The sequence below is a fragment of the Piliocolobus tephrosceles genome, chromosome 1, assembly GCF_002776525.5.
Source record: "Piliocolobus tephrosceles isolate RC106 chromosome 1, ASM277652v3, whole genome shotgun sequence".
NCBI classification, from domain to species: Eukaryota; Metazoa; Chordata; class Mammalia; order Primates; family Cercopithecidae; genus Piliocolobus; species Piliocolobus tephrosceles.
The window spans coordinates 165,303,796-165,330,292 of NC_045434.1; the positions used below are offsets into that span (position 1 = coordinate 165,303,796).

Consider the following 26,497-nt stretch of genomic DNA (forward strand, 5'->3'; position numbering starts at 1 on the left):
GGTGCAAAATTCCAGCTAGAAGAAACAGCATACGCAAATCAAGGAGAAACAGTATGGTAAGTCCAGGGACCAGTACATTGCTCAGTATAGTGCACTCCAATTGTGAACAATGAGCTGGAGGTCTGCACCTGCTCATTGAAATGCTGGCCTTCTTTTCCAAATGCAGAGACCCTCTTGCTTTCAGTGTTCCCCTTGCATGATTCCTGCAGCTTGCCATCCTCTCTGTGGTTTCTGAGAGGTCAACACTGACTCTGGCCACTGTTATCATCACTATTCCTGGCACAATCCAGCCAAGATTGTTCTCATTTATGCCCTGGCCTCAGTAGCAAGCCCTTCCAAAACCAAGTCCAGCCTTTGGGTGAATCTGGACATTCATCTCCTTTTACTCATCCTTACCTACTTGCTGCCCCAGCCATTCCCATGCAACTCCCTTCTCTTCCAGGCAAACTTCTACTCCTAGCAATTTTGGAAGACGAGGTTTGAATATCTTTAGGGTCTAGGGTCTAGCAAGTGGGAGGGGCAGAAAAGGTTGCTGTTCCCTCCTTTGTACTTCTACTGTATTTGTTTCTATTTAAACATTTATCATATTATGTTCTTCTTGGCCCCCAACTGACTGCACATTTCTCCAGGGAAGGGATCTGTGTGTTTCACACCTGTGTTCCCAGAAATCATGGGTGCTCAGTGAGCATTTACTGAATGAGTGGATGAATGGATGAATGGAGATTAGGTTATGAGTATGGTTTTCCACTAAGATTGTTTCCTGTTTCCAACTTTGTGCAACAAGGGTAAATGCTCTACTCAGAATCGTCCTGAAAGGGAGTTACAATCAAACAATCAGCTATGATACATAAATGTGATGGTAATTTAAGGGAGTTTGATTAAATGTCTATCCCACCCCAATCACTCTCTGCACGTGGCTTAAACATCTGGGCTGACTTTGTCTTATTTTAATAACTGTATAGTAAATACACAGCCCAAGAGCCCTGTTGCCCTCAGTTCCCAGCCTCTGGCAGACATCACTAATTGATCATAGCACTTTCTGGCTGAGCCCATATCTTGTGTTTCAATCTTCAACTCAGCAGTCTAGGTAGCATTTGCTATTAAGACCACTTGACATCACTGGCTTAGACACTTCTTCTGACCTGCAAGTCTCTGAGGTTCACCTCTTTGGGTGTCACCAGCCAGCACACTGCTTGTTCCTGGCTCTGAGTCTGTACTTAAGTTTCAGAACAATCACATGCTTGTCAGTTTAAACATTAACAATTCTCCCAGTTACAATTCCCCATCAATGGATCAAACTGAGCCAACATTACATTTAGAAATGGATATAGAAAATAATATTCCCTTACTTATTTTTAAAACCCAATTGACTTGCTTTCAAAGCTATCACAACAGTTTGATGCTCTTAGAAAGGAAAATAAATGAAAGAAAATACCTAGGTTTACTGCAAGAAACATTGCACTTGGAATTAGAAACCTGGTTTCAAACCTCACCCTGTCTCTGACCAGCTGCGTCACCTTGGACATGCCATCTTGCCTTTCAGTGCCTGGTGGTCCTCATCTGTAAAATGAGGACAGCCATAAAATAGAGCTCAAAGGGTTGCCACAAGGCTTGGATGAGATGATGTGCATCAGAGGGCTCAGCGTGCCACCTGCCACAGAATTAGAACCCAATGATGCTTATTCCTCTAGTTCCAATGAGATAAACTCTTGGAACCATTTGATTCCATGAGACTTTCCAGACCTAGCTCCACAGTTGTTATTGACAACTGTTGCTTCCAGCTTTCCCACCTGTCTATCTTCCTGTGATGGTTAATTTCCTGCGTCAAGTTGACTGGGCTATGGAATGCCCAGGTATTTGATCAAACATTGTTCTGGGTGTTTCTGGGTGAGATTAACATTTAAAGTGCTGGACTTAATAAAGTAAACTGCCGTTTCTAACGCACATGGGCCTCATGCAATCAATTGAAGGCCTGACTAGAACAAAAAGACTGACCCTCCTCTGAATAAGAGAAGATTCTTCCTTTCTTTAACCTGGAACATTGGCTTTTATTTCCTGCCCTTGGACTTGAATGGAAATGTCAGCTCTTCCAGGGTCTCAAGCCTGCTGGCCTTCAGGCTGGAAATACATCACTGGCTGTCCAGGTTCTCGGGCCTTCAGACTTGGACTGAAATGAAACCAGCAGCCCTCCTGGGTGTCCAGCTTGCCTACTGCAGATCTTGGGACTTGTCAGACTCCATATCATATGAACCAATTCATTGTAATCAATCTCTTTATATTATATATACATGTTACATAAAGATAGAGAGAGATACAGGTATTCTAGTAGTTCTGTTTGTCTGGAGAACCTGATTAATACACGTTCCAATGCCTCCCTTAGGGCTATTGATGATTTTTCCTTTAAAGTAATTAAATATGCTTTTATAGTTAGTGGAGCACACTGAGTTAAGACTGTGTTTTTAACACTTTGTTGACCACTCTCAACGTAAGAAATACATTTCACATCATGATCCCGTCTATACACAGTCATTTAAAAGAAGTATCTTTTCTTTTCTTTCTGAGACAGGGCCCCTCTCTGCCATCCAGGCTGGAGTGCGGTGGTGTGATCTTGGCTCACTGCAACCTTGAGCTCCCAGGCTCAAGTGATCCTCCCACCTCAGCCTCCTAAGTAGCCAGGACTGCAGGTGCATGTACCATGCCTGACTAGTTTTTTGTTTGTTTGTTTAATTTTTAAAGAGATGTGGTCTCCCTATATTGCCCAGGCTGGTCTCAAACTCTTGGGCTCAAATGATCCTCCAGCCTTGACCTCCAAAAATGCTAGGATTACAAGAAGTAGCCACTGTGCTTGGCTTAAAAGAAGTTTCAATGCTTAACTACACTTTGTGTGATATACTCTGATATTTTGCATTCTATTATATTTTATTTTTTAAATGCTGATCATGACCCACTAAATTTCTTTTACAATCTACTAATAATGGGTTATGGTCTGCAGTTTGAAAAATCCTAGGTTAAGACCTCCTTGAGACATAATAGCATGTTGCTTAACATTACAGTTTCTTGAGTTTGACTTCACCAATTAATAGCTATGTGGCCTTGGGCAAGCTATTTAACAGAGAATAACTGAGTCTCAATTCTTCTTTTGTGAATTGGAGATTATACAATAGTGTCCTCTTCACAGGTCTCTCCTGAGAATTAAATGAGATGGTGCATTTAAAGTGTTTACCCCAGTGTCTACCACACAGTAAATACTCAGTAAATCTTGGCTGTCTTACTACCACTGCTAGAGCCTAAGCCTCTTGCATATAGTATCAGAATGAATGACAGAATGTATGGAAAAAGGGATGAGTACTTGGAAGACATACAGAATCTAAATCAGAAGACCTAGGTTTGATACTAAGTGAGTCACACTGAACCATTTACTTAAGCTCTTTGGATTTCAACTTTCTTTCTATAAAACTGGAGAAAATAATAATATAATTCCTCATAAAGTTATCATGAGGATGAATTTGAATGCCAGATGTAAATGTGTTATGCTCTACAAGCAGTAGATATTATATGTAAATACATTTTATTAAAACCAAATAGTGAATAAGAAAATAAATTGCTTGTTCACTTTGGGTGGTAACCAATTTGGCTGTCCACAGAGTAAATTATCCCTGATCATAATCAGATGATTCTGACGAAGAGAAACCCCCTTACTTTCTATGAGACCCCTGATGAGAGGGACCATGTATTAAGCATCTTGGTATCTCGACAGTGTTTCCCATGTTATGTGTACTTTATAAATGTTTGCCACAGGAAAGGCTAAAGGAATAAATGAAATACAGGAAGGCAGGGAGGGAGCAGGAAGAGGATATAGAGCTATAATTGGCATTAACTTTAGTGAGGTTTTAAATTCTGTCCCTGTAGCTATTTAGACGTTGTGTGTTAGGTGGTAGACTGGCTGGTCCACAAGCCCTGACTGGAAGAAGATGATCAATAATGGGTTGGACGTACCGCACTCTTGCTGGAAGGGTCTTTCCCAGGGTCACTGTTATCTGGCATCAATCAGGGTCAGGGATGATGGAAAGCAGGCACTGATTTGAGCAGAGTTGTTAACACTTTGAAAGATAGTGATGAGAATTCAAAGTGACCTTGATAAATGGGAAGAGTGGTCCCTCCAACACTGGATGAAGCTTTGGAGACAGAAATGAATGACCTTGATCAAAGAAATGGGAAGGTGGAGGAGGAGGCATGATTGCTGAGGCTCCAAGTCCACAGCAAATGTACCAGCCACTGCAGGCTGGACATCATGATAATGATTTCCCTCCTGGTTGAGCAATGCTTCAGAGCTGAGTGATTGCAGAACCCTGGAAGACAGATCTTCCTCTTATCCCCACTTTACAGATGAGAGAACAGTTAACATTCCAGAGTTGATAACTGTAAATCTGGGAATAATAAAAATGTGGTAATAATAACACCAACACCGTACAGCAATAATAGGTAACATTTTTGAACTCTTACTCTGTGTCGGGCATTAAGCCACATGCTCACATAGATTGTTTCACTTCAAGTTTACAACAACCGTATGAAGTATGTACTGTCATTGACTCATTTAGAGGAAGAAACTGAGGCACAGCGAGGTTAACTACTTTGTCTATGGGTCACATGAATGATAAAGGCAGAGCTAGGACTTGAATCAGGCAATCTGACTCAGAACCTACTTCAGCAATTGAAATTTATTGAGTGCTTATTGGAATGTGGGTACAAAATAAGTTCACTTATTCCTCACAACCAATCACTCTATGAGGTAGATGACAGTATTTCTAGCTTGCAGGTGAGGAAATTGAAACTTAAGATGATTAAATTATCTGCCCATGACTACATAGTAAGTGGCAGAGTGGTTTCCAACCACTGTGCTATATTCATATCCTTCATTAAAGGGAATAAATATCTATTAAACACTTATCATGCAACATGTACATAGAATTCTTCTCAACCAAACAAACCCTTGTTATCATTCTTATTTGGATCTTGAAGAAGCTGAGGCTCAGAGAAATTAAGTGTTGTTCCTCAATCAAAATCATACAGCTACTAAATGATAGAACCAATATCCCCACCCAGATGTATCTGACTTCAAAGAGTGGACTCCTTGCTACCATGTCACTGGCATGTTTCTTAATTTCACAGAGCTTGATCAAAATGGCTTTAGTACTTACTGACTCCACCTGACATTATAATCCATAATAGTAAGTACTGCTTGGACAGTATTTAAGGTATCACAGTGCTTTTCATGACTATCTTGGTTAATTCTCACAATAGACTTTTAAAGTAGTTATGACAATCTCTACCTTAGTCATGGAAAAACTGAGACTCAGAAATGTGACGTAACAGCTTCTGAATGGTAGAGCCTAGATTAAAAAAAAAAAGATATCTCAGGGAAAATAATTTTTTCCACTACGACACTGCCTGCCATCTTTGATGGGGCCTGCTGTCTTTGATACGGTGGCAGAATGGCTACTGCTATTTTTGTGAGCAAATCATCAACATAAGTCATTTTCTGTGAGGTCTTTGCAAAGCCCTTTCAATAAGGCCAAGAATCATGGCAGTTTAACTTTCTATTCTATGCAGGATTTCTATTACAGCATCCCTGATAGAGGTGTCCGATCAGACTCCCTGAGGTTCTTTAACTGGTAGGAAGCATTCTACTTCATATTGCATTTTGAGGGACCCAGGGCACAAAAGCTGAAGCAAATGTGTCACGTCCTATCTACATAAGCCAACGAAGGGGTCTGGAGCAGACCACCACCAACTTTGTTCCAAAGGCATTTATGAAATAACCATTTAGCCTCTGATACATTTCTCATTTCTGCATTCTGCATGCTATGAGTTCCCTCATAGCTGGAGGGAACCTGCAGAAAAAAATGGCATAGCATGGTCATCAGTGGTATCGGGAATGGAGACAAAGGGATGGATTGTGGATACAGAGGAGGTGACTAATGAGATATGTAGAGGGAGAGAGGAGAGAGACAGAATTTTTCCCAGGTTGTGAGTCCCAATAAAGGCAACTGAGATGAAAAAGAAAGAACCCTGGATTTTAACTCACTTTATATATTTTTCATTTACTAGTGATAGGACTTTTTTGCCTTGTTTCCTCCATCTGTAAAAATGAGAAAACCATGCTTCCCTCACAGGAACTTTGTCAGTCTTAGGTGAGGAGACTTGGTATGGAGCTTAGCACACAATAAATAGTCAATTATTTTTCCACCTCTCTATGTCAAGTAAACCGGGAGGATGGTGGTGTCTCTATAGAGAAATAATTCAGGAAGAAATGCTTGAAGGGTTTGGGGTGAGAAGGAAATGAATGTTATTGCCTGGAGGTGCCAGCTTCCTGGTGGAGATACTCACAGGCATACGAAAATATGGGTAGGGATTCTGGAGAAGAAAGAGGACTCTAGATGTAAATGTGGAGGTCATTCACATGATGGTAAGAGTTGGAAGAGTAGAAGCAGCAAGGGGAATGCAGCTCAATGAGTATTCATGGTGCACTACTGTGGTCTCAGGCCTGTGCTAGATTCACAAAGTACCCCAAGGACAACAGGCCTAGGATTTGTACGTCAAAGTTCATAGTCTGTAGAAGAGACAAATATATAATTGCAATTATTATAATATGCGTTTAAATACGTATGTATATTTAGAGTCCTTTCTTTGTCCCCAGAATCCCTACCATATTTCCAAATGCCTGCGGGCTGTCTTTACCACGAAGATGACACCTTCAGGTAAGCACATCCTGTTCTTCTCACCTCAATGTGTGTATGTGTACACGCACACACACTCGTGTGTCTATGATAAAAATTCAATTTAGAGAAAGGAGTAATTGATACCTCACAATCCACACCAAGTCTATCTATAAATTCCTTAAATTCTACTTTAAAAATACACCCCAAATCTATCATATTCTTTCACATTCATTCTTTATTCCTTGCCTGGACATCAGCAATGCCCCTAACTGTTCTTCCTGAGTCCACTCCTGCTCCTCTAATCTGTGTTCTACATGGCAGTAGAATGATCTGCTACCCATTGATTAGACCAAGCACTGCCCTGTTGATGACCCTGCAGTAGTTTCTCTGCCACTGCAAATGTAGTCCATACTTCTTACTATGGACAGAAAGACTCTCTGACGCCTCTTGGCTTCTTCCAACCTCAGTTTCTGCTATTATTCCCCTATTCCAAGGCTTCTGTCACACATGCCTTCTTTCCCTTCACAAACACGCCGTGCTCTTTCCTCAGGCAGGGCCTTTGTATAAGCTGTCCACTCACCCTGAATGCCTTCACCCTTGTCTTTCGCATTTCCTTATCCTTTGGATCTCATCTCAGTTTGGATTTCACTTCCTCAAAGAGACTTTCCCAGATCATCCCAAACTAAGTGAATATCCTCCCTCACCCCCTGAAGTTAGTCTCTATTTTTACAACCCGTTCATTTTCTACATGGTTTTTATCACAATTTGCAATTACATATTGATCAATTAATTTACAAGTTATTAAGTCCCTACTATAGTCTAGGAAATGAATATGCAACAATAAGCAAAAAAGATTGGAACGAACATTCTAGAAAGAGGAGATTGACAATAAACAAATAAGTCTATGAGCATGGGGGCTACTGATTTGATGATAATTAAAATAGGGTGATATAACAAAGAGAAACTTAACTACATGGTCAGGAAAGGTCTCTCTGAAAAGGTGACACTTAAGGAGATCCAACTGATAAGAATACTGCTATACAAACATCAGAGGAAAAGATGGTTCTGGCAAAGAAGACCGCTAATACAAAGACTCTAGACTGAAGTAAGCTTGGAGTGCCAGAGAGTTACAGGAACAACAATTACACAACCCCTGTAACAACAACAACAACAACAAAGAAAGAGAATAAGAGACCACCATACTCTTGCAGTATCCAGGTGAGAGACAACAGTGGCTTGGACAAGTGAGACAGTAATAGAGGGAGAACAGGTGATGCATATGCTTTAGAAGTAAAGTCAACTTATGTTGCTGATGCGGCCAGGAAGTAAAAGAGGACCAACGATGATATTTGGACTTTGGCTGTTTATTTTGTTTCCTCCACTGGATCGTAAGCTTTGCAAGAACAGGGACCATACTGATTTTGTTCTTTTCACACATGATACAAACTCAATGGACATGGCTGAATGAATGAATGCATAAACAAATGAAACTATGGGAGAAGGGGTGGAGCAATATCAGAGCAGGTTTCACAGAGGTAGGGGATGCCCCTACAAGGTTCAGAAGGATGAGTTGAAGTTTATCAGGTTGGCAAGACAGGGAAGAGAGCATTGGGGCATGAGAGAACAGCATGTGCAAAGGAGGCCAGGAACATCCAACTGAACAGAACAATGGCATTGAAGTACTTGACCTGTCCAACATATATTGGCAGCTCTGTAACCAGAGAAGTCAGAATGCGGAATACACTATTTCTCTTCTATATACCTTGATACAAAGACAAATAATGAGAGCTCCAAAGAAGGAATGAAGGAGGGAAACAAAATCTAAATCCAGAAATTTAAGCCCCAAACTGTACTGATACCTGCAGAAGGTAGAAAGCTGTCAGTCACAGCCCTTGAGGAAATGTTAGGATCTCATTGAAGTCTAACATCACCTCCCTAACATCCAAGACTTCCCTTGATTTTTGATGCATGGTTTCATGCTGTCATTTGATCTAAAGGGTACATTAGAAGAAAACAGCTTCGTGTATCCTCTGGGATGAACCCAGAGAGGATCTGAGCAAACCCAAGGACAAAAGATTCCCCCAGAGCAAACCAATGAGAATGTTCACTTAAATCATTCCATGCCAAGCTCAGGCCTTTGCAGACATGAATGTTCACCACACAGGATGTCTCTTAGAAACAACCACTTAATAGAATATACATTAACAGCATGTAGATCAAAGATACATAGAGAGAGAAAAAGACAGTGACAAAGAGGAAAGAGAAAAGGGAGAGAGAAAAGTACCTAGAAAGAAAGGGAATGAGACAGAGGGAAAGAGAATAAGACGGAGAGAAAGCTATTAGATTGAGGCAAAAGTTGCAGTTTCTAATGGCAAAAACGTCAATTACTTTTGCACCAACCCAATATAGCAAACATCAAAATGGAGAAAGGGTGTGTGTGATTCTGTTTGTCAAAGGGAAAGAAGGTAGATATTTTTGTTCTTTGTAGGTTAATATGTAAATGACATTCTGATTTATTAGCGGTCTCCAGCAGATGAGGTGATGATTAGCACATTTCCATATTTATAGAAAAGCAACACTAACTTTCCGGATTTATAGAAAATCAGCTCTTCACAAATAGCAAATTGTGCTATTATCGACATATGGTTTTCTATAAACAGAGCTGAGGTAATTATCCCTGGGACAATTTGTCGGTGGGCTCCTTTTGAATATTAACCACATTGGAAGCCCATTTCAGCCTCACAGATTTTAAAGAGGAGGGGCCACCAGATACCCCAGGCAATTAATTAGCAATCCAGCCCCAAAGACAGGAGCCCAAATGAAAGGCTATACCACAACCACATGGTGGAAGACCAGAGGCCCAGGGCTCTGACCCCAGATTCTGGCAGGCCTGGACTAAGTAATTAGCCTCTCTGATGAGCCACAGAATTTATGTAGCTAAAACTTGGATAACACCAATCTCTAAGTGGTGTCAAGAAAATTAAATGAGAATATGTAAAATAGCTCCTGAAGCCTAGTAGGTGCTCAACAAATGTTAACTCTTTTTTCCTCCCTCATGTTTTTGAATGATTCTTAAAAGACCCACTTGAGTAAAGTTTTTAAATGCTTATTTTACATTTGACATATTTTACATCCATTGTAGGCTACTTATTTTGCATCATGATACGATACAAATGTGCATGTTTTTATTTAACTGGAAAAGATTTCTTGAAGTAATAATTTATCTTTAGTGCCTATAATCCACTATGATATTTTCTATTCTGTCCTTTGTTGTAGTTCACAACTTTTCTTGTGATCCATATACATTGATTTTGAGAACTACAATTGGCTTGCAACATGTAGTTTGAAAAATACTGTAATGCAAGAGGGTAGGAACCGTATTTAGATTTGTTCATCATCATATCCCTAGCACAAACACATAATGGATACTCAACAGAGCAGTTGCATTATTTTTTTAAATGAACATGTAGATGGATGAATTAATGAATGACTCTAGCCAGGAATCTAAATTAATACTTCATCTCAAACTTCCTGTCTTGTTTTGAACACTAACTATGTATTAAACCCTATGTTGAATGTTAAAGAGATGGAAAAGTGGCAGGCATGATACTTGGTTTCAAATATCTTGCTATCTGGATAAGGAAGATAATACTAACATTTGGAAAATTTTTTTTATACTTTAAGTTCTGGGATACATGTGCAGAATGTGCAGGTTTGTTACACAGGCATACACGTGCCATGGTGGTTTGCTGCACCTATCAACGTGTCATCTACATCAGGTATTTCTCCTAACGCTATCCCTCCCCCAGCCCCCCACCCCCGACAGGCCCTGGTGTGTGATATTCCCCTCCCTGTATTAATGTATTGTCATTGTTCAACTCCCACTTGAGAGTGAGAACATGTGGTGTTTAGTTTTCTGTTCCTGTGTTAGTTTGCTGAGAATGATGGTTTCCAGTTTCATCCATGTCCCTGCAAAGGACATGAACTCATCCTTTTTTATGGCAGCATAGTATTCCATGGGGTATATGTGCCACATTTTCTTTATCCAGTCTATTATTGATGGGCATTTGGTTTGGTTACAAGTCTTTGTTATTGTGAATAATGTTGCAGTAAACATACTTGTGCATCTGTCTTTATAGTAGAATGATTTATAATCCTTTGGATGGGAGAAAAATTTTGCAATCATCTGACAAAGGGCTAATATCCAGAATCTGCAAGGAACTTAAACGAATTTACAAGAAAAAGACAATCTCATCAGAAAGTGAGCAAAGAAAATGAGCAGACACTTCTCAAAAGAAGACATTTATGTGGCCAACACTCATATGAAAAAAAGCTCATCATCACTGGTCATTAGAGAAATGCAAATCAAAACCACAATGAGATACCATCTCATGCCAGTTAGAATGGCGATCATTAAAAACTCAAGAAACAACCAATGCCGGAGAGGATGTGGAGAAACAAGAATGCTTTTACACTGTTGGTGGGAGTGTAAATTAGTTCAACCATTGTGGAAAATAGTGTGGCAATTCCTCAAGGATCTAGAACCAGAAATACCATTTGACCCAGGAGTCCCATTACTGGAAAATTATTTTTTAAAGACTTCCCAGTGTGGAATTTTATGTATGTGTTGAAGAAGAGGAGTAGCCAGCCTGGCCTGGTGCAGTCAAGGAAACTTCTTAAAGCTGGGAATTTGAACTTGGCTTTGCAATATGGATAGATCTCCCATCCTTCCTGTCACTCATTGAATAGGTCAGTGGTTCTCAAACTGTAGTAGCATCAGAATCACCTGGCGAACTTGTTAAAACACAGACAGCTGGACCCATTCCCAGTTTTTTATTTAGTTAGATTTGGGATGGCGACCTGAGAATTTACATCTCTAACAAGTTCCCAGGTGATGCTATTCTGACGGCTGGGGCCCACACTTTGAGAACCACTGTTCTCCTAGGTTGGAGTAATGTCATTAATGTGGTCGATGCTAATAGTCTTTATTCTTAGCCATTCAAGATGTTAAGCAAGGAAGAGATATAATCAGATCTGTGAAGTAGAAAGATTCATCTGGTGGCAATTATCAAGAATAGGTTGGAAGGGGTGAGCCCGCCGCCAGAGACCATTTAGGAGCTGATGCAGTAACAAGTGAAAGATGGGGCCCCAGCTTACCTCAGCAGGAGTGGAGATGGAGGACAGCGGAAGAATGAGAGAGAACTGAAGCACTTTAGAGATCTACCGGAGTGAAGGAGAAGGAGGAGTCTGAGATGAATCTAAGTTTCTAGCTTCACTGACTGACTGTGTGGTAGTTCCATTAACCAATAATACTACATTTAAAACAAGTTTTCACATTTTAATTAACAAAATGCCCCCATTTTTTTTTTTAATAAAAGTAACTATGATACAATAGGAAGCATATAGTTTTGGAGGCTAGACAAGTCTGAGCTCAAATCCTGTTTGTGGTGCTTATTAGCAAGTCTCACGCTTCTGGATCTCAGTTCCCTGGGAATAATAATACTTATTCTATCCTATAGAGTTGTCCTAAAAACTAAATGAGATCTCCCATGGCTCATAGTCAGTGCTTAGAAAACTTCAAATCATGACTTGGTGTCTGTGTTGACTACCGTGTACATAGAGCTGCTTTACTTACCAAGAGATTCCATTTTTGCTTTGTCAATCACCAGGATATATTCATAAGTGCCACCCATGGATCCAGATGTGATGTAATGGGTGCCATAGTCATTGATGAACTTGGCATACATGCCGTAATTGTACTGATCTGGAAGCTCCATTAATGACTGCAGCATTCCTTCGTCCAGCATAATGTTGTCCCTCCTCATCTTAAAATGGGCAGTCTGCACCTTTGTGAAGATTCTCATGAAAATGAATTTCTGCCAACAACCGCCATTGAATAAAGCAAAGGAAAAAATAGAGCATATATGTTACCATTAGAAATAATGTAAAAGGTTGCTGGGCGCGATGGCTCATGCCTGTAATCCTAGCACTTCAGGAGGCCAAAGCTGGCGGATCATGAGGTCGGGAGATTTAGACCATCCTGGCCAACATGGTGAAACCCCGTCTCCACTAAAAATACAAAAATTAGCTGGGCATGGTGGTGCATGCCTGTAATCCCAGCTACTCGGGAGGCTGAGGCAGGAGAATCGCTTGAACCAGGGAGTCAGAGGTTGCAGTGAGCTGAGATCGCTCCAGGCTGGCGACAGAGCAAAACTCCATCTCAAAAAAATAAAATAAAATAAAATAAAATAAATAAATAGAAATAATGCAAAAAGTCAGCTTTTAGTAGCTGTAAGAAATACATATATATAAACACACATATGAACACAAATACATGTGATGGAGTACTACCATATTTCACAAGCACATACTTGGTACCAATGTATGCCAGACTTCCCCCACACCTCCATCTCTGTTCCCACTGCCCCTGCCTAGGTCAAGTTCTCATCATCTCTCACCTGGGTGAGCTACTACAATGGTTTCTTCATTGTGCTTCACCCTTCTGTTCTTTGCCCAATCCATTCCCACCCCCACACTTCTCCCAGTGCTAATCAAAGCATTGCATTGTGAAACTTCCTATGCTAATATTAAATATCCATTAAAAATTGTGTTTAAGATATCTTTAATGACATGCTGAAATGTCATTCAATTGAAGTTATTGAGCAAAGATCTACAATGCCTATAGCAGCATGTATTACACTAGGTGCAGAGGACATAATCTTGAATGAGATAGGCTCCTGCCTCCCTGGAGTTCATATTCCAATAGTAATCTTGAACTAAGTAATAAAGAAAAGCAGGGTCCTTATATAAAAAAATAAGAGATAGCACTGGAAGAATTTTGGATTGGTTTTACAGGAAGATGGCCATCTATGGGCTTTACTTTCAGGCAATAGAAACCTTGATTCAAAGTGATGATGGAAGTTTGAGGAGTCCACATGCTTTTAGAAAAGTCCATATTAACATGCTACAGATAACCCTTAGAACAATATAGGACTTTACCTTCAGTTCAATAGCTCATTCTTTGGCAAAGCTCTAGGACTCAGTTTATGTGTGCTGAGTAAGTTAATTTTTATAACTATATTTTCATCATTCAAGACAATTTTTGAACCCCAACTGGATCCATAGTCTTGGTATTAATGCTATTGAGAATTTTAGTAAGCTTCTAATTAATTCAATAAATATTCCCCTGGCCACCTGATTACCTCTCCAACCTCACCACTCCCTGTTTTCCTTTCCCACCCTGTGTTTCAGCTGGCTGAAGTACTTTCAATCCCAAGTTTTTGTGTGGCTTCCTCATCTCCAGTCCCTCGCACATGCTGATTTCCATGTCTACAGCATCCTTTTGCCAACTTCTGTCTCCCTTTTTCTGGACAATTTGTACTGATCTTTAAATCTAAGCTTAGATGAATGTTCTTTCCTCAAGGAAGCGTTTCTTGACCCCTCAGGATGATAGGCACTTAATGGTGAAGGTTTGCTGGAAAAATGAAAATTTTTTTCTCTGGCATACCCGCCCTTCTATCTTTTTGGAAAAGCAAAGCTTGCTTTACAATTCTTCCAAGCGAAATTTAGAGGGTCCAACTGTTTCTCTTAAAACATTACCATTCTACACATTTCCCTATATGCTCCAGGTAACCACAAAAAAGGAAGGGGGGGGCAAAGTGATAAGAATCCTAGTCTTATCATTCAATTTTATTCCCTTTGTGATGATTCTGTGTGCAAAAGCGTAATAAGAAAAACAAACCTGATTACCACTGATCAGACATTTCCAATTACACAAGCAAATTAAGGTTCAATTACTACTGTACTTTTTAATGCAATTAAGGTAATACGTGTTCAGTGTATATTATGAAATACTGTGAGACACAGACATTATGTTTGAATACCTTCTCATTATACTTGTTTAATTCTTTCAAGAATGAAGCATCTTCTGACTTGAACACACCTACACCCACCATTAAAGGGCTGCTGGCCGGGCCTACACCGATGGTCACTCCAAATGAGTCAGACTTGTCTTTTCTAACTTTAGAAAGAAGGTCATTTGCATTATCATACAACTCTGAGGAGATTCCAGTATCTGCCAGGGCCTGAAAAAAAAAATGAATAGATGTTAGCTTTGTGCACATACAGCCATTTCTCAATTCATATTTAATACTTAAATCTTTGCTTGGTAAAATACCTAAAATTTTAGATTACGGTAGGCAATTATTTTATAAGGCAATCCAGTCATTAGACAGATACTTATTAAAATATAGAAAACACAGCATTGTTAGTGTTTAGTGGTACTGATAAAACATTTATACACCACATGTGCTTGCACACACACACACACACACACGCACACACGCAGATGATTCTGATCAAATGCTATATTGCTCTGAGCATGGATTTCTTTCTGGCTAGCTTATCCTTCCAGGAGAGAAGCCTGGCTGCTTGTCTTTGCAATAGTGAGATACAGAAAGCCACATATGGGCAGGAGCCTGGGAGGAAAGAAGCAAAGGAAACCTGCAGATTATGATTGTCTTAGGCAGTGGTATACAGGATTTCATTTCTCTGCTGACTTGAACTGAGGCTTGGGCTTGGCCTTGTTTGAGTCAATGAAGTAAGCCTTAGGAGCCTGTGAGTAGTTTGCTCTGCAATCATGAGAGCATATGTTGAAATGGAGCCTCCATTACCTTGAGTCCCTGAGTGTCTGTGATGGTCAGTTTCCTTTCTACCTTAGGGTGGACAAGCAGCATAAGCAAGGCGTTGTTGCTTCAGCTGCTGAGATTTGAGAATTCTTTGTTCCCAAAGCACTTAGTCCATCTTGCTGATACATAGGCCCAAGACCTTCCTCGAGATTAGGAACATGGTGTGGTTTATGTCTTCCACATTGGTTTACCATTGGTCTGATAGAGAGTAGAGGTTGGAGTGGGGTTGGGGGAACAAACTTCTTAAAAACAGACCCTATAAGCTTGGCCTTATTTTCTGTCAGTATTTTGTTCAGAATCCTAGGATCCTACTATCTCTCTCTAGAACGTGAATAATCTATCTCCTCCCCTAAATGTTGTGCAGCCTGGACTCAGTTCAGACAGATCTAGGTTTGGGTCTTTTCTCTGCTACCAACTGCAATGGAGTTTGATACTGACACTTTCTCCCTTTGTGTTTCTTTTTCTCAATATCTAAAATGAGGCAATGATAATATCTATCCCATTGTGTTGTGAGGGTTAAATAGTACAATTTGTGTGAAAGTAGAAGATCTGACACATGTTAAAAATTCAATGATGTTTCACCCAAAGGATGAGGGGTAAGAAAATTAATGGCCACGAGTAGGCTCTTGACTGATCATGAGCTCTAAGTGACCAAGAGACCACCAAATTGTAGAGATGGAGAGAGTCTTAGTGATTGTCAGCAATTTGCAAGCATTTTTATACAGAAGAACCTTTGCTTCACACAAAATCACATACAAAGAGCCAAGACATGAAAATGATCAGTGTGAGATGCCCTTGGTGAAACAAAAGCATAGGTCTCAGATCCTGCTCATCTACACCTTGTCCTGACCCATACTCTACAGATTAGAAAACTGGGCCCAAGGAGGCAGTGGGTTAGCTGCTAACAGTCTTGTATATAGTCTAACAGAGCCACAACTTGGAAATAGGTCTTCTGATTGGCAGCCCAGAGAATAGGGCCTCAGATCTATTTTACTGATTTTGGAATGGAGCCAAGATTTAACAGGTAGGTAGCCACATTTATGATCTGCCTCTCAGCACCCTTCAACACTAAGTATGTGTGGGGATGGGTATGAAGGAGACTTCAGCCACCAGCAAACTCTAGAAAACAAAAGCTTCCAGAGCAAGCAATCTCCACCAATAGGCCTCTGCCTCTCTGCCACCTACACCACAGTGGCCTGAAAGCTTCCCTGTTCAGACTTACTTCAAAGTGGTACTTCAGGAAGTTGTAGGGTTTCCGAAAGTATTTCTCATCATCTCCATAGTAAATACGTTCACACGTGGGGTCATATCGAAGCTCCCTCCATTCCCCATTGTACACCGTCTCACACTGGCCCCCATAGTAAGTGGCATCGTACACACTCTGAGCATCTTCCTGGGTCAGGATATTGTACCTACATTGAACAAAGCAGCTTCTAAATAGCTAGTGGATGCTGGGTTTTATACCTGGGTGATGGGATGATCCGTGTATTAAACCACCATGGCACATGTTTTCCTGTGTAACAAACCTGTACATCCTGCATATGTACCCCTGAACTTAAAATAAAAGTTGGAAATTAAAATGCAAAAGCAGCTTTTAGGAGAGAGAATTAGAAAGGCAAGGTGGCATATAATGTCATCTTCTGAAAGATGTTGTAGCTGGTTCAAGTAATAGTTTCTCAACCTATGTTCTGTGGAGCCCTGGGTTTCCTCCAAGTAGCTTATGGGCCACTTTAGGTAACACTTGGAGACTAAATGGGCTGGCCTGAGCCTTCAGTTTTCCTTTATGTAGATCATCTAGACAGTCCTATTTAGCGTCTAGAATCATATTGCCACATAAGCAGCCCTAAATATTTGCTGAATAAGTTAGAGAAGAATATATGCAATTATCAGGAATCCAAGGGCAGCAGCCAGACAGTCTGGGCTCATTTCCCATCTCTGCCACATCTAGCTGTGTGACCTCAGGCATATCATTTAGCCTCTCTGTGCCTCAGTTTAGTCATTTGTAAAAAGCAGTTCTTAAATACTACTGCCCTCATAGAGTTAAATGAGTTGAAACATGTAGAGAAATCATAATTGTGCTCAGCATATACATCAAGGACTGACTAAAGGTTGCTGTTGTGGTAATTGTTAGTATTAAGTATAACTGTTAGTATAATAGCTCTGCTGATAAAAAAAAAAGTAACTTTGAAATATTGGATGCAATTCATAATGCTAAGGTCGAGAATCTAATCCTCAGAAAGGCCATTAGCTTTGAGGCAGCATGGGATGTTGGAAGGTGCACAGTTTAAAAGTCAGGGAGACTCCTGTTTAATTTCCAGCTTTGCCACTTACTAACTGTGTGACTTTGAACACAGTCTAGAAGCTCTCTGCATTTCATTTTCCTCATTTAAAGAATGGACATAATAATACCTACCTCTCATGGTTTTTGTGAAGCTGAAAGTATGAAACTAAAACAGCAGTAAAGTACATATTAAGCATTCAACAAATTATACTTACTTTTCCCTAGCCCAATACTCTTCCAGAAATATTTCTCCATACTTCCCTTTCTACAGTATTTAAAAATCATCAGCCCAGGTTCCATGTTTTAGGATATGGATGGTTTTACCATATTCAGGTAAAATAATGTCAAGCAGATGAAATACAACTTAAATTTTCTAAAAAGGGAAAGTTAACAGAACAAAAACAGTAGAGTTGGCTAAGAGTTCTAAGACCTGACAATCAAAGCCTCTTATGTTACAGACAATATAGTTATTGCTTGTTTTTCGTCTCTCAAATTCCTATTTAAAGAGCTAACTCAAATGTTGCCTTCTGTCAACAGCCTTCTTTGAATGCTCTGGACAGACTGCTGTTTCCTCCTCTGTGTTCCCAAGGCATGCAGTGACTACCTGTAGCATAGCGATCATCATGATTGTTTACGGCCTCAGTGAAAAGGCACAAGGCAGGAAAGGAGCAGGGGATAAATTGTGAATAAAATCCACCTCAAAGGAATAAGTGGATAATTATAGAGCACCTGGCAGATTGTAGAAATTCAATGTATGTTAACTTCCTTTTTCTCTTTCTTTCTCCTTCTCTTTCTTCATATTAGTGTAAGTGATGCAATAATAGCTACAATAAATTGAATACATACTGTAGTAGATATTTAGCATATATTAGCTTTCAACCTCATGACAACTTTGCAAATGCAGAAATTGAAGATCAGAAAAATTAAATAACTTGCCTCTAGTCATAGCTGGATTTTTTTCCTAGATTTTGTTGATAGTAAAATCTGGGTTCCTTTCCCTCTACTTGCCCTGAAATTTCTATCTTCCTGACCATTGAACATGTTTCTGCCTGTAGCTTATAAATATAGCCTCTTAACAGACCGAAAAAAAAACTCAAAGAAACAGTATTCCCTAAGAGTATACTATAATCTCTAAGCATGAAGCCTATATATATTTGGAAAAGCTGGTTGTGAAAGCTCCAGTTAAAAGGGAAAGGTGTAGTCAAAGAAGTTCTACCTTTTGGAAATCTACTGTGCAGAAATAATCACACATGTGTACAAAACTACATGTACAAGAATGTCCACAGCGCATTGTTTGTACTAGAAAAATATGGGAAAGAATCTAATTATCTTTCAATAGGAAGTAGTCAAATAAATTATTACATAATTATACTATAGATGAGGAGTTGGAAATTCTTTTTTTAATAAAGGACCAGATAGTAAATGTTTTAAGCTTTGCAGGTCACAAGGCTGTGTTGCAACTACTCAACTCTGTTATCGCAGGGTGAAATCTGTGTTCCAATAAAACTTTATTTGTAAGAACAGCAGGCTGAATTGGGCCTTCAGGCCATAGTTTGCTGACTATGTTATAGAAGAATATGATGCTTATTAAAAAGAGATAGAAATTTTGGGGGAAATCTTAAAACCGTACTATTAAGTAAAAACATGCAAGTTACAGACAATATGTATAGCATAATCATACTTATGTAAAATATACCTGTGTCTAGAATGCCCAGTACACATGGGTATATTTTCTATGTAATGCATATTGTCAATGCATTTTTTACGTAATCTGGAAGTATCTTCACCAAGCTGTTAACATGGGTCAGCTCTAGGGAGGGAACGGAGAGAGGGCTGTTGGATGGAGTGCAGGCAAGAGAGGATGGAAGAAAACTCTCAGTTTTTATTTCAAACAGGTATTACTTCTCTAACAATAAGTAAACATTTTAATCTGGGAAATGAATTAGAAAAAAATAAGAGCATGAAAGGCCTCTGAGATCTGAGATAACTAGAAGAACCATCAAACATCAGTGGTTGGAGTGGAGCAGGACCATTTTACTAGTTTCAGTGTGGTATGGGTGAAGCACACTGTTCAGTGTGGGTGAAGCACACTGTTCAGAAAGTGTATTTGAAATGTTTCTAGTTAAATCACGTGGGAGAAGATCCATGGTCTGCCAATAAGGAAGGGATTATTTTTCATTTCAACATGTCAATATTTCACACTTCTATTGTTTATTCTACAGTCACTTTTGAAATCAACAGGAATCCCCTTTTATTGATGTTACGGGTTGGATTATGTCTCCCCAACATTCATGTGTTCAAGTTCTAACTCCCAAAGCCTCAGAGTGTGAGTATATTTGGAGGCAGAGTCCTTAAAGGGGTAATTAAGTTACAATGAGGTCATTATGGTGGGCTGTTAGCCAATGTGAGTGGTGCTCTTATAGGAAGGGGAAATGAGGACACAGATATGTACAGAGGGAAGAACATGTGCAGACACAGGAAGAGGGCAGCCATCAGCAAGCCAAGGAGAGAGGCCTCAGAAGAAACCACTCTGCTGACACCCTGACTTCAGACTTCTAGTCTCCAGAATTGTGAGGAAGTAAATTTTTGCTGTTTAATCCATTCAAGATGTGGTGTTTTTTTATGGCAACCCCAGCAAACTAACACTGCTGGTATGAAAGAACACAGAATTTTCTCATCTTTTTATGTGTGTATATCTACATGCACTTACAGAGGTCAATTCCATCAAGTAGGTGGGCTGTGATCTCAGAGCAATTAACCATAATGAATGAGGGCTGCATTCCATGGAACCCCCACTTGTCCTTGAGTGGGCTGCAACAGGGCTGAGTCACTCTGTGACAGTTACTACATCTCCTCATTTCCTTATCTGTAAAGATCCAGCTGATCATATTGATTTGTTTCAATTCAACCAATATTCAGTGAGAGGCTATAGGACAAGCTCTGACACGGGGACTAAGGAGATGAAAAAGCTGAGTCAGAAACAACCTCTGCCCTCAAAGAGTTTATTTTCAAGTTAGGAGACAAGACCCTAGGCAAAAACAGAGTGGCAGTACTAGAATGTCACTCTGAGCTAAGCCCTATTCTGGTACTGGAGAAGCAGAGATGACAAGGAGCCCCTAGCCTGGGCAGATAGACACCCCAACAGACGTCCCCAGCCCTGTTGGGCAAGAGCTGTGAGAATAAGACTTGCAGGAGGCTCTGGGAGCCATGGGAGGGGACTAAGTCAACCTAGGCAAAGTCAAGAGCAGGGGAGGGAGCTGTTACAAAGACTACCTAGGGGAGATGGTACCTCAGTGTACTAGTCTGCAGGGGCTGCCACAACAAAATACCATAGACTAGGTGCCCTACACAAACGAAATTTATTTTCTAGTGGTTCTGGAGGCTAAGAGTCCAAGATCAAGGTGCTGTCAGGGTTGCTTTCTGCTGGAGGTTCTCTTCCTGTCTCAAAGACAGCCACCTTTTTGCTGCGTCCTTACATGTCTCATTCGCTATGCATGTGTGGAAAGAGAGAGATCGCTGGTATATCTTTCTCTTCTTATAAAGCCACCAGTCCTCTTGAATTAGGGTCCTACCCTATGACCTCATTTAATCTTAATTACCTCTTTAAAATCCCTATTTCCTAATTCAGTCACATTAGGAGTTAGAGCTTCAATATATAAATGTGGGTGTAGGGGAGACACAATTCAGTGCAGAACATTAGATAAGGAGTTACCCAGGTAGGAATTTGGGAAAGAATATTCCAGGAAGAAGGAACCAAATTGCTTAAGGCTCAGAAGGAAAGAGTGTGATGCATTCAAGGAACTGAACCTGAACATAAGGTGAATGAAGAGAAGTTAGAATCGAGGCTGATTTCATCTCAACAGATAAAGACACTGTTCCCTGAGAGGTTTAAGTAAGCAATGGGAAAGTGGGGGTTAAAGCCCCTCTCTGTCTCACCCTGAGCCCATTTTCTTTATACTGTGTCACACCATTAGCCCCGGTGATTGCAAGCCTCTACAGTGCAAAGCAGATTGTGAACAGGGCTATTGGAAAGGAAAGGGCTGAGATCAGAGAAGAGCTATCTTTCTGAAACATCAGGAAGGCTTATGGAAGCTGTGGCTTCTTAAATGGGCCTTAGAAACAACATTGGGGGGAAGGGAGATGAGCAGTAGGGTAGGTGTACTAAAAGAGAGGAGGACTCTCAGGCAGAGACATGGGGAGATAGCATGGGCAGTGTCACATAGGCAGGACTGGGCAAGCCATCTCTGGGGACAATGAGAGTAGCTCACAGCATGCACTCCAGAGGAACCCTCCAAAATGGCCCCCTTCTGTCCTCAAAACTAATGCTCACAATTAAAGACAAATCATTCCCTGCTCCTAAATAGCTAGTAGGCAGGCCCTCACCCCAAGGCTGCCTTCTGTGATCCTGGAATTGGTTCGTACTGGCTGCAGTCTTCGTCAATGGCCCTGACATCTTCACAGTCATCCTCATCAGAGCCATCAAGGCAGTCCTGGTCTCCATTGCACACGAGGTGGCGTTTCAGGCAGCGACCTAGAGAGGAGAGACTGTGGCTGCTCCTGGGGTTCCCCTATCCCTCCAGACCCACACCCACAATCAGTAAATCCTTTCTGCCTCAGAAATAAACCTCCCATCTGTCCCATCCTCTTTCTGTTCTCACTGCCTCTGCCTTCCTTCCAGCCTCAAGAGCTCCTGCCTGCAGCCCCCCAGCTTGGGCATTGCCTGAGTTTCTGTCTCTCTCTAATTCTCCATATTGCAGCCCTAGTAATCTTTCTAAGATGCCAGTCTGCCCATGTAATCCCTTGCTCAGTATCCTCCAGTGGCTCTCCATTCCTCTTCTTCCAAATGTCAAAGTCTGGACCCTACATGCCCATCACCTACCTGCCCATCACCTACCTCTCTTCCCAAAGCCCTGATGCTGCAAACATTCTGGGATGATTGGGAGTCCCTGACCCCCATGCTTTTGTACGTTCTTTCTCCTAGAAAGTTCCATTTTGTTTCACAAGTCTCTACTCAACTATCATTTTAAAGCCCACCCAGACTGCCCAAAGCAGATTTGGGAACCTCCTGCTAGAAAGTCCCACTAGACCATGCACATGTATGTGCCCATGGCTATCACACAGTATTGTAATTAACTCCTTCTACATCTCCAGACTAGGAGTACATCAAGGTAAGGTGCATTATTTTTTTCATGTTTATATTAACAGCAGGTAGCTTACTCCCTGGCACATAATATGTGGCCAATAATGTTTGTTCAGTGAGTGGATGAATGAATGAATTGTATCTTTTTCTAAATGAATCAACAGATGTTCCTACAAAGTTGAATCAAAATTACTTGGGCTGCTGGCTTGGCTTAAAATGCGGATTCCTGGGACCCATCCCAAACCTACAGAATGGCAACCTCGAGAGGAAGGGCTCAGGAGTATGCATTTTAATAAGCTCCCTGGGGAAGTGTTTCACATGTCACTTTTGAGAGGCGCAGCTGTTATCCTGCTGGAATGCTACTCACCTGTCTCCTTACACTGGAAATCCTGTCCACACCGTGCTTGCTTTATACAAGGTGTAGAACTGGAGCAGCTGGCTTGATCCCAGACATCACCACTGCAGATGGTTCCCCCAAACTTGTTTGGCTGCAAGAGGCTCCGGTATCGGTACTAAATCAGATTTTGAACCAGAAACATTCTTGTCAATTAATCAATCAATCAATCAACCAAGATTTGTGCAGCCAGGTCTCAGCTCAACATAAATAATTATCTAATGATTGAGAGCCTTCTGCAAAGCTGTCTTTTGAGGGATGAGTGTGCGTAAACAGGGGTGTGTCACCAGAAGTGGCACAATCACCCACTAGAATGTTGAATAGGGCCTCCAAGCGTCAAATGAAAGGCTTGGACAAGATATTTCTAGGGTCTTCCTACTTACTGGAAGAACCTCTGTTCCCTCTTCTTGAAGAAGTTAAATTTCTATTCATCTTTCAGTAACATTCTGCAGGTTGCTCACTCCCTGTCTACTAGCACTTGGTATATGAAGTTGCAATTGAGTATCCATGTAGTTCTCCATCTCTCCCACCAGACTGTGAGCAATTTGCATATTGGGGGTGGGGAAGAGAGGACCATGTCTTATTTGGCTTTGTACGCTTGGCACTTGATCTAGGGTCAGGTACTCAAGAGGCACGTTTAGAAGACATCTGTTGCTTTTTATTTGCAACATTTCTTCGGGTCCTGGAATTCCCCTCTTTCTTTGAGATATATCTCCTATGGTTCAGGTGGGAATGACCTCACCTCCTCAGTCACAGTGATGTGTGGGTATGAACCAGGTCTGGTCCATCAAATCATCACATCTGCCTAGTTGTAATCATTGCTTCAGGGATTGGCACATAACTCAACCCCATCCAATCAAGTTCTCTCTGGGCATTTTCTTTTACAAAGAGACAGCTTCTTTTTCCTGGAATTGTTGGAAACAATTGTAGATGCATTGCCTATTTTGCAGAAAGCACCCATCCAAGAGAGAGAGAGACAAAGAGAGACAAAGAGAGCTCTTAAGGCATCATCTGAGTCCCTGGGTCCACCTTTGACTGCAGATAAATAGACACTTGACAGAAGGAAGAATTAAAATGCACGCCAATCTTGGGACTTTAGAGTTTCATAATCATGTTTTCTGTATAGTGTAGTGTCAGGCACTAGTGTAGAAGGAGGAAGCTGAACATTAGGATATTCAGAGAAACATGAGGTTCTATTCCTGCCTTCAAGAAACTTAGAGTCTAGCTGAGGACATAAAATGTGTAATAATACAAAACATGCAGCACGGATAGCAACCACACAGTGGCCAATAAGGAAATGTGCAGCCCTGTATTTCCTGGTGCCTCTCTCCCTGGCTCAACCCACAGGCCCCTTCCTTTAAGAATGTTAGTATGTAGGTAAGAAAGCAATGATTTGAGCAGCAAAAGAAGTGGGTTTCCTACCTCAATCAATTTCTTACTTGCTGTGTGAAGTAACAGTGTCTGGTACTTCGTTGCTCAGTTTCTAAATCTGTGCAATGAGGTGGGTGAGCTAAATGACTTCCCTAATTATAATGACTAATATCCTTTCACCTGTGTCCTGAAGTTGACAGAGCATGGACATGAGGATTAGATGGACTTGGGTTCAGGTCCCAGATATTCTTACCAACTGCCCATGGGCAAGCCACTTCCCTTTTCTGAGCTTCTGTCTTCCAGTGTGTGAAATGGGTGTAATGGCACTTTCCCTTGAAAGGACTGTGTGATCTCTGAGAAAGAGAATGTGTAAAGAAGCCTCCAGCCCTGTTTCTGGTATATTATCGGTGCTCAATAAGCAGAGGTGGTTTTCACATTGTTATTGTAATCCATACAGTCTTTCCAGGTGATTCCACAGGTGATTTGTGGAGCAGTGCAGCTTGCCTCTCTTCTTGCCCACCTTTGTCTCCTTAGCTGCTCATTAGCAAAGTGGTAAAGGTAGCAAGGAGAGGTGAAGATCAAACCTGTCCATAGGCCTGTCCTGCCTTTCAGTTAATAACAGCAGTAACAGATTTGTAAACTCTGTGGGAAGAGACTGTAATTAATGACCAGTTGGAGAATATCAGTATATTTTAATTTTTCACCCACAGTCTTGCCCCTCAGCGCAGCAAATAAAGGAGTGATCAGCATGGAAATGTAGAGTCAATTTTCTTTCTTTCTTTTTTTTTTCCTCTCTTTATGTCAGTTTATTTCTAGACGTGCCTTCCAAGAACAGGGGTTTATCTGTTACTTCCTCTGTTTCGAACTGTTTAGTCATTCGCATTCTTTGAAGTGTAACTGCTATCCACGTTAAATACATTTCTGTAATTTCCTTACATGACACTATGACTTCAGCCAAATATATCTTGTTCATTGTTCCTAAACATACTATGTTTATTTCTGGCTATAGACTTTTGTTCATGGTTTTTCTTCTTAGGATGACTTCTCATCTCACTTTCAAATCTTTCCTTCCTTTAAAATACAGCTTAAAGCCTATTTTCCACCATGAGATCTTTTAGAACTGTTCAGCCTCTTTCCCACAATTCATACCCCAAAGGTTTGACTTTCTTGTGAACTCGTATAGATCTTATTGTCTCCATTTTCTGCTTGAAACTGAAGATATATTATCTTAAATATATTTTCTGTATTTTTCTTTTCTCATCAACTAATGTTACACGTTATTTGAAGGAAAGCGTCTCAGACTTTTTAATACAGCCAGCACTGAGTAGCTATCCAGTCAATGTCATAAGGAGAATGGAATATCTAACAAGGACATTATGCGTGGAATACTGCTCTCCAACTCAGATGACTATTTGCCATTACGTGACATCTATTTTGATTACAGCTTTTTATTATGAATATGTTGTGCTTATAATTCCACTTCATTGAGAATGAGGTTGGGAGTGAATTGTAAAGGTATTTATCCAAGGTCCAAAGAAAGAAAATATTGATACTTGGAATATTGCAGTTAGGTCATTCTAAACTCCATTTATGTTTCTTTGACAAAAGAGCAAATTTGAGCCTGAAAACTGGTGCAAGGATACCTTAGCATATCTGTTGTACATGTTATAGGGTGAGGAGTTCACAGTTAAATGAGCAACAGGGATCTGGTACATGTCACTGTTCTGCAGTGCTTTCATGGTGACTTATAGGAACAGATTTAATATGGTTTAGTGAGGGCTTAAGCTTCTCCAAACAAATAACACACAACGTTATTTGAAATCAGACGCAGTAGGTACTTGCCTTTGAGTACTCCTTCTTTGAATTAGCAGCCAATTTTCTCTATTACTCTAAAAATTATATTAG

The 26,497-nt window shown here is 40.6% G+C and overlaps 1 protein-coding gene across 1 annotated transcript in view; it reads right to left on the reverse strand.

Moving 5' to 3' along the window:
* C8A (complement C8 alpha chain) overlaps nt 1-26,497 on the reverse strand; it is a 62,945-nt gene that overhangs the window by 19,577 nt on the left and 16,871 nt on the right. Inside the window, exons 3-7 of the mRNA XM_023186805.2 lie at nt 23,195-23,339; nt 22,071-22,218; nt 16,629-16,818; nt 14,603-14,803; nt 12,355-12,595 (exon numbers count right to left, since the gene is read on the reverse strand). Coding sequence (XP_023042573.1) covers nt 12,355-12,595; nt 14,603-14,803; nt 16,629-16,818; nt 22,071-22,218; nt 23,195-23,339 — 925 coding nt within the window. The remainder of the gene's footprint in view (nt 1-12,354; nt 12,596-14,602; nt 14,804-16,628; nt 16,819-22,070; nt 22,219-23,194; nt 23,340-26,497) is intronic.